The 15,845-nt window shown below is 34.8% G+C and overlaps 1 protein-coding gene across 6 annotated transcripts in view; it reads right to left on the reverse strand.

Annotated features, from left to right (window-relative positions):
• DMD (dystrophin) overlaps positions 1 to 15,845 on the reverse strand; it is a 971,087-nt gene that overhangs the window by 658,573 nt on the left and 296,669 nt on the right. For all 6 annotated transcript variants that reach the window (XM_050969735.1, XM_050969772.1, XM_050969742.1 and 3 more), the window contains 2 exons: positions 8,766 to 8,889; positions 1,068 to 1,155 (listed from right to left, as the gene is read on the reverse strand). In XM_050969735.1, the coding sequence (XP_050825692.1) occupies positions 1,068 to 1,155; positions 8,766 to 8,889 (212 nt within the window). The remainder of the gene's footprint in view (positions 1 to 1,067; positions 1,156 to 8,765; positions 8,890 to 15,845) is intronic.

Here is a 15,845-nt window from a genome sequence, read left to right on the forward strand (position 1 = left end):
AACAGGGTGCAGATGTTACCAAACTGACTTCAGTATATTCACGGAGTCTGGGAAGGGACTCACTGTAGCAATTGTTACAGTAATAATAATTAAATATGTCCTGCACATTAAATATGGTGTCTTTTAAAATATTACACCTTCATACTTAAGAAAATGATCGTAGGATTCCATCAAATTTCTTTAGCTTGACCAGTTAGTACCTCAGATTTAAAGCATTTTACTTTTAGCAATTTAATTATTAGTTATTCATTGTAATAATTTAAGAGAAAATATATGTTCCAAATGTCAGCTTACTCAGCATCTGTATTTCTAGTAATCTAATCAGTATGACAGATGTTGGCCCATTTTAATTATTTGATTGCAAGGCAAGATATTCCTTAATATTTAGAACAATGGCATGAGTTACAGTTTTATTTTCATTAACTTTTCCTTGGGTGTTGTTTTTTTATTATTTGAAAGTTCAAAAGGATGCTGTAATGTAATAATTTCTTTGGGGGAAAAAAAAAAGATAAAATTCTTTCACCAATTTTTCTTTGTTCAACAGTTGTATAAACTTTGACAATTATTATATTTGAAAAACAAAATGCCAAAAATTTCTTCCAAATGCCAATAAAGTATTATATTTTCTATGATAGAGAATATTACAGAAATACGCATACTATAAAACATACATTATATACTAAAAGTCAGGAAGTATTTTTCCCCAACTGGTTAAAGTAATGTCTTTGGAGCTGTCTAACTCAGATGTGTTAATGTACTTCAAAGCTTAGAGAACCCAGAAAATAAGATTACAACTTAAGTCTCTGCACAGAACAGATTGTTAATATACAATTCATTACTGTGAGTTTCTAACACATTTCTCTGCACGGTACTAAAGTGGTAATACTTTTTTTCTCTTCTCTAATTAACAGACTTAACATTCAGAAATAATAAAAGAAATATAAGGCAATATCACTTTACCCTTCCATTTAGACAGGATGTGCTAATATAATTCTTGTGATAAATATGAACCTGTTCGTTGATCAAATCCCTAAGAAGATTATCTAAAGCAACTCCCAAGTAATTACCATTCATCATCTGTTCCACCAGGGCCTCAGCTGATCTGCTGGCATCTTGCAGTTTTCTGTACTTCTCCGGCTTTTCTCGCTGGATGGCCTGCAGCACGACAGGAAAGGTATTTCAACGGAGGGATTCCATACTAGAAAGTGTTTAATCTCAGGGATGTCTTCTGATTTCTTGAGACTTTCTAACCCATCATATTGCCCTGACTGCCCCCCAGTTTGCAATGAAAGAGGCAACCACCATGAACCACACCCAGGAAGAGAATCAGTCAAAGTCAACTATAAAAACAGAGAGTCAGAACACAACAGAGCTGACAAATGACACATATCAGTATTTTATAGACACATAAAAGACATAGAAATTAAGAGCTATTTGAAGCACAATATTTCAGAAAGAAAATATTCATTTAAATTATATGCCTCATGGAAGAACAGATTTGCTTATTTTCATGGTATAAGCAAAAATTGACCATCCTCACCAAATCACAGGGATTCACAGTGATTGATCTACACAAACATCTACACTATCAAACCCATATAAGATTTGATTGCTTGTATTATTATTTTGTTTGAAAACAAAAGAACAACTGTAAAATGCATATATAGGACCACATGCAGCCGACACCCATATAAAGGCTATTAAGAAGAAGAGTTAATTGCAGATTTAATACAGGCTTCTCATTATGTTTTGTACTTAATACTCTTGATTCACCTTTCTGTACACAAAAATTGCTCACAAATGTTCAGGCCAGCTAATAAGGCCTAGTAAAGGCCAGCTGCTAAAATTACAAGATATAGTAGCAATCTAAATTTAAACATCATTTTGGGTCAGTAGAAATACTGATGGAAAGCAAACTCATTTTAGATCTTACAGCCCATCCATGCTGTCTTGTAATTAACACCATGAAGTCACTTCATTGATTTTAAACTAAATTAGTTGCATAATTAAGGTGCAGTTTAGAAGTTTGATACCCAAAATGAAACAGACTATATATCTCCCAGAGATCCTGACCAACAAAAAATCAATTCCCTCACTTTTCTGCAGCAGATAGACACATACAAGAGGACATGTCCACCCAAATCCTACATGATATATAAGGAAAGATAACACTTGGCCCTGGTTGCAGTTTCCCAGGCTGGCTGATCCCACTGGGCTTCCCCATCACCCTGTTCATTTCCACAGCAAAGTTAGATGCTGCATGACTTGAAAAAGGCTCCTTAAACTGAAAAGAAATCTCAAGCAGATTGTCTAAGAATTAATTAATTAAAAGAACCTTATACACATAAATTGGGAAATACTGCTTTTCAAATAGGTTGTTGCACCCATATAGAATGAATATAAACACCTTTGAAGAAACTCTCTTAAACTAACTTTTAAAATGTGATGTTTAAAACATCTTCAGTTTAACAAGAAGCAGCTCCCTGGAAGACACTGCAAGTGAGGAGACACAGAAACTTGGAAGAGAAATTTTCAATTAAATTCATGTTTTTCCTTAGCCTACCTATAATTGCTATCCATTTGTGCATACAGAAATGGTTAAACAGCAGGCTTTTTAACACTATCAAAGATTTTTTTCAACACTGCAACTAAAACAATTTTGGATAAATGAAATAAAAAAAGAAAATATATTTAGAGAATAATAAAATAGTTTGCATTTTAGAAACATATTTTACTATATAACTAAATTACCACTGAAATATTATGAAGTTTAATTCCACTAAGTTACAGATGACTGTATGAATTATCTCTCATTTTGGTAGGTCAATAACATCTTGCATGATTACCCAGAACAATTTAAATATTTTCTAAATTTAAAAAGTAAATTAACTCTCTGCAGAGTTCCAAAATCTCTTACAGAATCTTAATTAATACTACTCTTTCTATAATGCTAGGTATAATTAACATGAGAATAACTACTGAGAACTCAAAGGAATCATTAAAACACTAAAATATCCTGAAAATAACTCTACTCTGTCTGTAACACCAGGTGTGTAATTATCATGTGTATAAGTGTAGTGAGCAGAAAAAAATCATTAAAAAAAAAAACCAAACCCAAAACCACTTCATAAAATATGCTAAAACTTATCTTTTTGAAATATAAAAATTAAAAGACATAAAAGCTTGTGGAAGTCAACCCTTCCCTGCCCAGCATATGCTATGTGTGCAGGAGAACGTGGAGAAATGTCCACCTCCCTCCTGAAAGATTCAAGTTCCCAGGTCCTGGCAGAAAATATAAGCACTATGTATAGAGTCCTTAAATAAACATATCAAACTTTCTGCCAGCTATTTTTCTACATTAATATTTATGTAACTGGCATAAATTATGCAAATGAAGTTCTAGCACCGGTTATGAGAGGACAAACATACAGGAAGCACAGTGATAACAAAAGGAGGAGAAACTGAACTCTTGGTTCCTCCGACAAAGATGAATGATGTGGCCTGAGGAGAAAGGAAAAATTCACTCTAGTTTCTCAAAACAATGAGCACATGTCCCTGCCATCACTTGCCAAACCTGCAAATTGTGTGTTGGGTTTTTAGGAACCTCAGAAGTATTTCCATGTACTATTTCTATGGTGTCAAGTGCCTAGAAATGAAGCAGCCCTGGAAACACCTCTCATTTATCTCTTTGGCTCTGTTTTCTTCATTTATTCCTTTACTGAAGGGGATCATATTCTTGATTCAAGTTCATTCATGTCACAAGTAGAATGGGATCATTTTGAAGAGATTTGTGAAGTTTTGAAACTTAAATTCTGTATAATAATATTTTACAGAATAATATAATAATAATAAAAAGTAATTCTTATTCTGTGTAACAGACACTTTTTGACAATAGTGCCACTTCAAAATATCTCCAAATATATAATCACCCCCCTTTTTTAAACTCTTTTTGCCTCCTGTAAAAGATTTTTCAGAAAAAAAAAAAAAAGACACCAATATTAGAGGGAAAGGTTAACTTTACAGACTTTTATCCTAGTAGAGATTAATTATCCTCTGGACTACTTTGCAAGAGACAATGCAAACGCATTATAGCTCAGCTTTAATTGATTGAAAAACATTATAAATTCATCTTTAGCTAAATGCTAGCCAAAGGTGAAGGGGCTATTTTTACAAATCTAAACATTTTATTTGACTTTGAGATTTTAGTTGGCAGTTAATGACTTCATAAACTCGAAAATACTGATGGCTGAAGAAATTTGGATATTATTCATGTATCAAATCAACATCTTTGAGAGCTCTGTGACAGGATGCAGGGTACCACTCCCTGACCTGCTGTGGTGGTGACCCACCACCCCTGAGGGCAGAGAGGCAGCACTGTCATCACCACCTCTGACTGGGATTCAGATCTCAAATACCCATGCCTAACAAAGCATGCCTGGAAAAGGTCACTAAAACAGAACAAACATATGAGAATAGGACTTCTGAGAATGCCAAGAGAACAAATTAATTGTCTAGGATATCTGACATTTTCCCTTACATCTGTTCCTTGTGTTTATCTTTGATTCAGAATTTCTAGGTGCTTCTTCTTGGGTAACCAAAATGTCTTTCAAGGATTTTTATTTCCAGTTCCTTGTTGGATAGTCTCAAATCCAATCTACTAAGTAGGATTTACTACCTGAAATTGTGGAGGTTTTTTGCACCTGAACTTTTATATATTTGAACTTGCAATACTGAAAGCTCATTGTAGCTTAAGAAAAACATGGAAGTCCTGAGTCATTCTTAGGTCTGATTTTAGTAAAATACACACACTAACTGTAGAATATTTTTGGTGGGATGCAGCATAACAATATTTACTACATTAATGTTTAGATGTCTCCGTTATTTAGGAGTATGGCTGTTCAAGAAATTCCTTCTATTCTTATGGCTTTGCAGTCTCCCTGCCCAGGTAATGTAAATATCTTTCTTCTGTATCAGGGAAGGGATATCAATAGTTTTCTTCTCCCCAGACATGGGAATGGACTTTTTGCACATATCTAATTTATTCAAGCTACATAATACATCTGCCAAAGGCTAATTTCCTGCCAGGATCTAAAGAGCAGCTGCCTTAGCAAACAGAGTAACTCCATTTTATCCAGCCTGCTCTTGGCTCTGTCTCCCCCAGGACCCCTCTGAGCTGGGATAGGAGCAAGCTTTTTCACTTTATGAATCACCAATTATGGCAAAAGAGATTTCCTTGTGGATTTCATTTCCAACATCTCTGTCCCTCTATCATGCAGCAGATCCACTTCCACTCCATCTTATGGATGTGACCCCTCATCCATGAAAAATGAGGAGCAAGCTGCCACAAGAAAAAACAACCCTGAAACTAGCAACTGTCCCCAAAAGAGCAGCAAAAAAGAAAGTCATTACAGAAAGGCTCTAGGACTCAGCACTGACTACAATGAAGAATAAAGGACAGTTTGGGCATCAGCCAACCACAGGTGTTCTGTGCTATACCAATTTATGTTTTCAAATGGGCAAAAATCCCTAAATGATAAAGTAAGGGCAAGATGGGACTTGTGCACACGAGAGTAGATGGTCACATGCATGCATGTACAGCACTGGGGTATGACTGTGGATGTCAGTGCACATCATGGTTTTGCCTGGGATACAGTGATTTTCTTCTCAATAGCTGGGACAATGATGTTTTAGATTCATCATGAGAATAATATTGATAACATTCATGTTTTGGGTTTTCTAAGTTGTGTCTATCCTACGTCAAGAACTCTTTTTTTGGTATGTCTCATGCTCTGACAGTGATACACAAAAAACAAAACAAAACAAAAAAAAGCTGGGAGGGAACACAGCCAGGACAGGTGACCCAAACTGGCCAGGGGAATATGCCACACCAGAGAACAACGTTCTCAGTGCATAAACTAGGGGAGTTACCTGGGAGGGGCTTATTTGGGTTCAGGGAGAGGGTCTAGCCTTGGTCAGCAGGTGGTGAGCAACTGCATTGTGCTTCACTTGCTTGTTGTTTGCTGTTTTCTTTCTATTATCTGAATTACTATTTGATATCATTATTATATTTTACTTTATTTCATTCAACTATTCTTATCTGAACCTACAAGTTTTACTTTTGGTTCTCCCCATTCCACTGGGGTGGGTCAGGGGATGGGTGCAGGTGTGGTGCTTAGCTGCCAGCTGGGCTTAAAGCACAACAGAACAATAAAATCTATTTCAATTATCTCTCACATATGTTTTCCTTTCTGCATTTCATTCTTTTTTTATATGCCTGCTATAACTTTACTAGAAATTATATCATATGTTAAAACACATAGTATCTTGTTTTCCATTGATTTGAGGTACTTTTTGAGAGAACTAATAACTAAAAGTGTTAACAACAGCAATGAAACTGTTCAAATCAATGAACTGAAAAGTACTTTCTGCTTTGTCTCTCATTTAATTGATTGAGACAGAGATAAGACCAGGAAAAATCAGGTCAGGACAAGTTTTAAGACCTGGCATTAATAAAAAAATTTCATATTTTTCTTTACTTTGTTAAAAAGTGTGTTCAAAGACTTACACTGACTGAAAATGATTCAACACATAATCCATGTAGCACTTGTCAAGTGTCACCTTTCAGAGTTCTCACTCTCAAATTAATACATGTAATAGAATGTTTTCTCCCTTAGAGCAACTAGAAACTTCTAAATGTAACTCGATTTTCTCTATAAAATGCTCATTTTAAAAGCAGTGACACTGTGAATTTAAAATGAGTCTTGGTCCTTAAAAATATTTACAATGCTAATGATGGATACATATCAACTTTTCTTTTATCTATTTAGAATTACTGGTTTGTTTCAGACCTCTCTTAATATAAAACTGATCTCCTTCTGCACTATTTTAACGAAAAAAGGAAAAAAAAATCTGGAAATTTGTTTGTTAACAATCCATTTACTAAATTTCCAAGGAGATTAAAGGAGCATCGGAATATCTCCTGCTATCCTCAGAGTCTGGAATTCAAACTTTAAATGCTCATGCACTGGTCAAATTCCAAGCATCCTTCTCCAGTACGATGTGTGCCTTGACCAGCTGAAATGAGACCTGGATAATGTGGTAGCAAGTGGCCTCCCAGCCCCAGTGTTCTTCCTCAGCTCCAGCAAAAGCAAGGCAAGAGCTCGTGGAATTCCCGTGGGGACCAAAGGAGGTCTGTGTTTCACCCCACTCTGCCCCTTCACCTGCAGCAATCACCATCTCCTCAAAAGCAAAGGAAGGAAATAATGAGGAAAGTGAACCATGGCTCCTGGATCCTTTAATGCTTTTATAAAGTCTTAGACAATATGAGGTAGAGCCAATGGGAAACCAGAGTGCGGGTAGCCTGAGTAATCTGTAGGTCAAGATAAGCTAATTTTTCACCTTGAAACAAATATGTTCCTCAAAATGTGAATATATGAAAGGGAGATAAGTTTTTGGTTTCTTTTTTTCTATTTCTTTCTTTTAAAATTTGGATTGGACTGGAAAATTAACTGCATATCTATTAATGTATTAGATTAATGCTATTAACTTATTAACTCAGTATGGAAGCAGGGGAACCCATCAAATCTACTCTGTGTTTGATTCAGTCTGCATATATATGTATAGTTATGCATATTTCGCATAACATGAAGTTGTGGCATGAAATAATTCAAGATATTCCATTTGAATGCATAATTTCTAGCACTCATGACAACACAGAACCTAAAATTACTGCAAGAAACTTGGAATTTAACATGGAATTTAAAAATGTAAATTTACCGTCACAAAATTCCATGTTACTCAATCTTATCATAGGTTGATTCATGATGAAAAAGCAGAAAATGAGAAAAACCATCAGCAAAAGATCTGTTTTGTATCAATACAGTAACTTTGTTCCATCTCTTTGTGCTCCAGGAGTTTGTATCAACATGGGTTTTAATGGTGTTCCATAATTTACTATGCTACTATCCAAGTTAACTATATAAACCATCCCTTTCTCATCTTAGAAAAAATGGGCATTTTGTCATTAATCTAAAAAAATTAAATAAGGAAAAGAAATTGTAACAGTTTAGTTTTCAAGGGCTAAATTCAGTAATTCAGTCTATGACATACAGACACACACACATAGCTACTTCTTAAGCAGTGCAGAACCATTCACTTTGTCAGGAAAGAACAGTTTTTGGGCCTGATATAAGACTACAATAGAGTAAAAAAAACCCAAAACCAATAAAAGCCCTGTGGAAACTGGTGATTGTCATATATATTTTACAGCTCTGTGAAGGAAATAGATATAGATTTTCTTTAGCATCCACTCCAGTGACACTTTTCATATTCTTCAGTTTGTGCATGTAAAATGTCAAATTAACCTGTTAGTATAGAATGGAGTTGCATATTTAAGTAATGATAACTAAATATAACTTTATAACTTTACATATATATGTGAATTATACATATATATATCAATATATATTTTTATCTATATATTTTTTGGAATAGCTTTACTTAAGACTGTCATGGATCTACAATACCTTAATTAAATATGAACATGTGTGAGCAAAACCAACAACAAAAATCTATGTGTTCAGACAGCCTGTGTAGTAATTTTGGTGCCAAAATCTGAAATTCACAGGAACAGTGAACACTTCTAAATTTATCTTGGACAATCAATGCTTGTCAGTCTACATTTGAAATCCTTTAAACTGAACTCTGAAAGCACCTTGACAAGCAAATACAGAGTAACAGACATGCACACGAGTAGCTTCTCCTACATTGACTTTTTCTCTGAGGTCTGAGAGGTTCCCTTCTTTCCTGAAGATGGCAAACTCAGGGCTCTGCAGCACTGCCTCGGAGCGGGTCATCCAGCTGTGCAGCTCCGTGGTATCCGAGTCAAACCTGAGAGACACAAAAGTGCAACAGGACTTTCAACTTCCACAGCTCATCCTGAAAACAGGATTGACAGCAAACATGGTTGTTTAAACAGCGGAAGAAACAGCAATTTCTATCAGCAAAATAAGAGTTTTAAACTCCCATTTCTCATCAGAGATTTCATAGAAAGAATCATTCTAAAATTTAGAAACACAGAAATACTTTTTCATTTGTAAGACCCGATTTGACAGCTGAACAGATTCAATAATTTTCACAGTAAGTATTCTAATTTTTCAAGCTAATGTTTTTGGAAGATATGAAACAAATATCTGTCAGTGAAGAAAAAGTAACAAAAGTCTTGTTGGCTTAGCTGAGGATGTAAGGCCTATAAGACTGACCAAATGAAGCCTCCAAACCTGTGAGATCACTGTCCCAGCTTGTGATAATGAAATTATCAAGGAAAATCAAGCAGAAAATTTGATGAAAGAAGCTTTTTCTGCTTAACTCAAATTTGTTGCAGAATGTAATCACTAATCACCAAGTATAATTTTCCACAGTTAAAGCTTTAAAACCAAAATTGAGATTCCCCAGCTCTCTGTACTTAATTTAAAACTAGTTTTTACTCCACAGCCCACTTTACTGCATTCTGAATTCTTTCATCAACTCCTTTAAAACCGATCTTTACTTGCGTTAACCACTATTCAGATAATGTCTCTGTATCAAAATGCAGATATTTAAATTATTAATGTCTAGAAATTTCAAATTGTGATTCAGTATCTACTGTAGTTTTAAAACTAGAAGATACAAACAATATTTGTTGTCAGTTATGCCACACTCTCTGCTTGATTGCATTTCTTTATTGCACTGTATGTTACAATATTTATATCCCTTTTGCAGCTGACTTTCCTTCTGCAGCAATATGAACACAATAGAGCAGAAAGACCTGGGGGAAAAAAATAACAAGCTGCATCTTTCAGTTTGCGTTGTGACTATAGGTTGTATCATTTGCATACAACAGGAAATCTACTGAAAACAGTAACCTGAACAACAATTATACCCATGGAGGAATTAATTATTTTATAAAAATACACTCATTTATACAAGGATTTATATTTCTAAAATACAAGGACGTAAGGCAAAACCAGGTGCTACATAAATCTACATATGCTGAATTGAAAATTGAGTACAAGAAAGTATTCCATGCTTGAGTTAATATTTATGCTTCCTTTTTTTCCTTCTCCACTGCAACTTTTTGTATTCATAAATAATGAAAGCAAAAGAAAAAGAATTGCAAACTGCCTTAATCTTAGTCTAATATTCTACACTCAATTATAAACTCTTAGGAATAATTTTGATTAAAAATTTCCTTTTAATACTAACTGAATACTCATTCAAGGAGAAAAAAATGTGACTTTCAAGTAATGGAAGGCGGAGAAATCCTCAGTTTTAAAAAGAACTATAAATTCTAAGGCAAAAGACAAAATAAAATTCCCAGATGGTTCAAGCAATGTCTGTGGTGTTCTAATCCCTGAACACAAATTCCACAGTCAGTTGAGAGCTTCCTACTTCAGCTTTATTTCTGATCATTAAATCAAGTGCAGTTCTTGAAATAAAATGTTATCCTTTGTTCTACAAATAATAACTGCATATTTGATGATTACAAAACACCAGACATCTTATAGCAATGAAGTTTACCAGTCCCTGAGTGGTAAAATTGTATGAGTTCTGGAATTTGTTCCATTCTGAAAATGCAGGTAAGTAGAATCAGTGAGTCCAACTCTCTGAAAAATAGCCTGGTGTTACCCTGGTACAGGATGGAAATTGACAAATGAATGTTTATCTGTGATCAATTCTTCAAGAAAAAGGATTTAGCTCTTGCCTTTGCAACACCTGGAAGAGAATGGGAGTATTTGGGATAGTTTTGACAGTAAAACAAAATAATTAGGAACACATCTCATGGCCCAGAGAGCCATCAGATGGTGGCAAGTATTAGACATATATCTTTAAGGTCCCTTCCAACTGAAAGCATTCTATAACATGATATGATTCTCTGATATGACAAAGCTGATCTCACATAACAGATTGCTCTGCCACTTGCAGTTTCTTCTGGAGATAAATATAATTTCAGAGACAAAGCCTCCTGTTCAAAAAAGGGCAAAAGAATGGGGGGAAGAAAAGAATTAAAAATACATAAAAGTCAAGTCCAAGAAGCTTTTCGCAGTACATAAATATCTTTAAGATATAGACATCTTACCAAGTGAGACAAAAAAATCACTCTGTCATGTTCACCTTGTGTAAAAGGAGAAAACACTGGTAGAAATGGCATTTAATCATTCTACTTTAGTGATTGGATACTTCCTTTCTGCACAGCTGCAGTTAGAAATTATATTAGCTCTAGATTGATATCCAAGTATAAATAAAGTCTTTAAATCTCCTAGGGACAAGAATAATTTAGACATAAATTAGTGCGAGACTGCCTTTCTGTCCTAACAAACTTCAGTTCAGGTAGAATTGTAAAAGTAGATCAATGGATGATTCTAAACCAAAAACCACTTCAGAAATTATTTTTAACTACTTTAATTTAACATGTACATTGTCATGCTCCCCACATAAAACTTCCACTTGAATCAGAGGATTTATTCTTCATGCAGCAGTCACACTTTTGTTTTCCACTTAGTCTTTGCTTCTGCTGTTCACAGGAGAAATACTATTTTTGTTGGTCCCACAGCCCTCTCTTTACATGCCAGCATGTCAGCTGAGTTCAAATGGAGATTTGCTTTTATTGTAAAATAGAAAAAAAAATCAACACTTGTTACTTAGTGATTTCCATAATTCTTTTTATTAGGTAGGGGACTTCTGTTAGGACAAGACTATCTGACTCTGGTGGGTATTTGGGTTGTAAATTCCATGAAGAGAAGGAGAAAAACAAGATGCAATTCAGTTGTGAAATGTCTCAAAGGTGAGATTTATCATGTATTTAACAGAGAAAAGACAAGTCAGAACAAGGAGTCAATTCTGAACAAATACATGGTGATCTAGCAAGAAAGTTTGGAATGGGAATATGAAGGTGGTGTATGGCTTGGGATGATCAAGAAAATCAATTTGTGGAGAATTTTCAGTGAAAATGTGATGGGCATAGATTAAAAATATGAAAATGTTTTTAAATACGCTTTGAGTAAATAGATGTACAAACAAAGTAAATGTTAAACAAGTTCACATAGAAACATGAGGTGTGAAGCATCTTCCTGTCATATGGCCATCATGGTACACAATCTTATCTCTAAACTGAAGGATTTTCATCTTTAAACTAATTACAATGCTACTGCTATCATGGACAGACACTGGTTTCAGTAGTTTATTTCTTTTAACAGCAATAAATTGCTTGACAATTTCCTTTGTTCATTTGTTTCCTTCCCTCTCCAAACCAAAATCACACTGGGCCTGTCACCACAGTGAATCTTGGGCAGACATGAAACCATTTGCCTACATATTGAGTTGGCAGGGAATGATACAACTTTGATCCAAGAATCACTTCACTGAATTCTTTCATTTCCATGTCTGGACTGAAATCCCCAGCTCACCAGAGTCTTTCTCAGCTTGTAGCTCTTCACTGCCTAGAACATATCAAAGAACAACTTTACAGCACATGGTGCCCATTGAAGAATTATTCTGATCTAATTCCCTGCTGTCTTCCTTCCTCCTCTTATTTGTAGTTGATGAGCCATTAGTTCATAAATAGAGTTGTTCTTATCTTCTAATTCAACTGCCAATTTATCCAAACATTTTTTTTACCTTCTTAATTTTTAGGTTTCAATTTTAGGTATCAATTTTATTTCCTTTTGCAATGACATTTTGACCCTCCCTCTACATTTGTGATACTATTAAGTTTAGCCTCATCAACATTACGACCAGTGGACTTCTGTAATGCATACAAGGCATGAAAAGAAAAACCAAATCAATCCCAAGTGTGTATCTCCAACAGAAACTCAACTAGAACAATCAGGTACAGAGCCAATCAATACTCTGTTTATATTGCAGGTGATTTCAGGTGCTAAATGTGAAGAATATAAATTCTGTTTATTTGTCATTAATCCATTTCTCACCTCAGAAAAACTATAAAGGATAAATGCTTACTAAGCATTAAGTGTCCACGTATACAAACCTCAACATACCCACACTTCTTATCCTCCAAATGAAAATCTTTATTAATTATTTCCCCTCTGAGCAACAGAAAACTATGCTGTTGTGTCTTAGTCACCTTTTCCTTTCCTCTGGAATTGGCTACAGACTTAAGGAACTCAAAAACAAGCAGGAAAATTAAGGACATTACACTTTCTTCTTTCTGAATGTATTATCTATCATTAGATAACACTACCTGAGCATAGGCTGCATTTCTGTGAGACAAAAAGGGTCAAACAACCCATGGAGGGTTGTTAAAGTGCTAAACCATCACCATTTGGTCCACACTAACACAATTAATTGCACAGAAATGGGATCTATGAAACAATACCTATTGAAAAGACCATTATAAAGTCCCTATTTGTTTTCCTTTTTATTTTTTTCCTTAAAATCCAAGCTTTTGCAAATAATGAAGGATTGAAATCCAAAATATAATAATTTTGAAAAGAGTAAGGGCTTCTCTTTTTTCAAAAAGTTCATTTAACAGCTGTTAAATGATAAAAACACTAGATGGTGCAACTATCCTGTTTTAACACATCTTGCTCTTCAAAGGGCATCGAGTCTCTTTCAAATCTTCAAATTAACATTATACTAATAATAGTGGTATGACAAGTAGACTTTCATTGGAAAACTTAGGAAGCATGTACAAAGCTATTTACCAAATTGCAAAGAAAGGTATCTTTGGTTGTTATTGAAGCAAATTATTATTACAAATATGTTTAAATTAAATATTAACCAGTTTTTATTTGTCTGCTATTTAAAAACTTAGCATGAACAGAGTAGTTTTCAGATTTTTTTATGATATGCAACTGACCTGTTTTTCCCAGAATATGTAAATACCATGAAAAGAAATATGTTATCTTGCATCCCTCTCTCCCATTTACAGTTTTTTTTAATACTATAACCTCTGCTGAGTTGCATTTATCTCTAGCCCTAATGCCTAATACAATCTTTTCAAGACCTTATTATACGGCTCCAAGTATGTTATCTTTCTCAGTTTCAAATTGATTCCTGTGGGAAAAGGAGCTTTTCTTTGACTAGTAACAGAACTTAACTCACCTAAGTTATTCTGACATTTTGAAGCATTAGTCCTCAAGCAGTTTTAGATTTCAGGGGGGAGAATGGAGGGGGAAGAAATTTAAAAAAAAAAAAATCTGATTCTTATCTCTGCTTGCCTCCACTTATGGCAAAAAGTTGCCTTAAGAGGAAAAAAAAATCAACAGCTTCCTTCCCCCATGGATTTGTGCCACAGAATATAAGAGCAATGGAAATGTGACATTCAGTTCTGTGGATGTTATTGGTCTAAAAGTCAAATTGCTTCTTCTTAATTTATTCAGTTTAAATTGAGATTTTTATACTTCCAACCCTGATAAAACTGTTGGCATTCTAGAAAGTTTGATGCTTCAATCTTAGCTACCCCTTTTTTTTTCTGCTTGGCTTAGTAACTGGAGGCCATGCTCTTAGACAGTACACTAATACAATATTCACTGAGTAGCCAAGATATTCTTCCTTCCTATAGTATCCAGTATCTCTAAAATGTATAATTCACAGAGAAGCTAATCTTAAGCAGAAGTATTTCCAAACCTCTGGCAACGGGGCCTGATGAATTTATTTCAGTCATTGTCCTTTTACAGAAACAACACCAACTAAAGTCTGAGAACAGAGGAAAGAACCAAAACCTGGGAGCATTATTCACCACCTCAAAAAAGCCTCAACCCTAAATGTGGCTTTCCCTTCCAGGCTTAAAAATACCCAGCCACAGCATGCAGTGTGTTGTGACTGCAGAAAGCAGCCAACACAATCTGGTTATTCACCTTTGGAAGGTTCTCACAAGCCTTCAGTCACTGCAAGGGCTTTTTTTACCAACCAAAACCAAAGAGTACACAACCATCAAGTATTAGTCATTAACTGCTCAGGGAAAATTTTGGCTGCAAGCACACACAATACAGAATGATGTAGGGGAGGTAGGTTGAGAACCCTCATTCCTTAAATTTATTTTAAAAAATCAAAAGGCATGCAGTATTATGGGCTTTGTTTATCCTTGAGTGCAGCTACAATTGAGTACAAACAAAAAACCAGGAGAGTTCTTGCAGCCAACAATGCACCCAGAAAATAAATTACTGGATGTTTGGGAATACAATACCTTTTCTTCTACCAAACAAAAACATTCATCCAAAAGGTGTCTAGTCACCAGTGATATTTTAACCGAAGATATTTTAACTGAACACCCAAATTTTTAGATGAGCTTTCTTCTTCCATTATTATGCTAACATAGTATAGATTTATATTTTCTTGTCTTTGAGAGAAACAACAGCAGTCTATAAAGTGTGCTCATTTCCAAGGCTGCATTTTTACATATTCAGTAAAAAAAAGTCACAAAACCTGTTACTCTAAGCTGAAACTTCTTCCCCAGAGTTTACTCTCCAAGAGTTTTTCCAAAGCCATTTATTGACTGCTCCTCCCACTCTAGATCACCTGCTTGGACTTTCTAGAGACTAAAAGTACACAAATTGTGGGGTTTGGTGTTTTCTCTGCTCAGTTAGAAATGCCAAAAAGATTTTCTGAATGGAGAAATGCTGCCTTCATGTAATATAACCATCATTCATCCTGCTGCACAGCTGTGGACATTTCCAACATCTACTTTGCTCATTCCTAAAATGTAGGTCCAGTCACAGATACAACAGTCACACTGGACTAGTTCTCATGTGCTGGTGCAATTCCATTGTTAAAACAAAACTAGTAATTTTGGCACGCAAAACAATAGTTAGAGCATATCTTAAAATGCATGTGTATTAAAAAAATAA

The sequence above is a fragment of the Serinus canaria genome, chromosome 1, assembly GCF_022539315.1.
Source record: "Serinus canaria isolate serCan28SL12 chromosome 1, serCan2020, whole genome shotgun sequence".
In the NCBI taxonomy this organism is placed as follows: Eukaryota; Metazoa; Chordata; class Aves; order Passeriformes; family Fringillidae; genus Serinus; species Serinus canaria.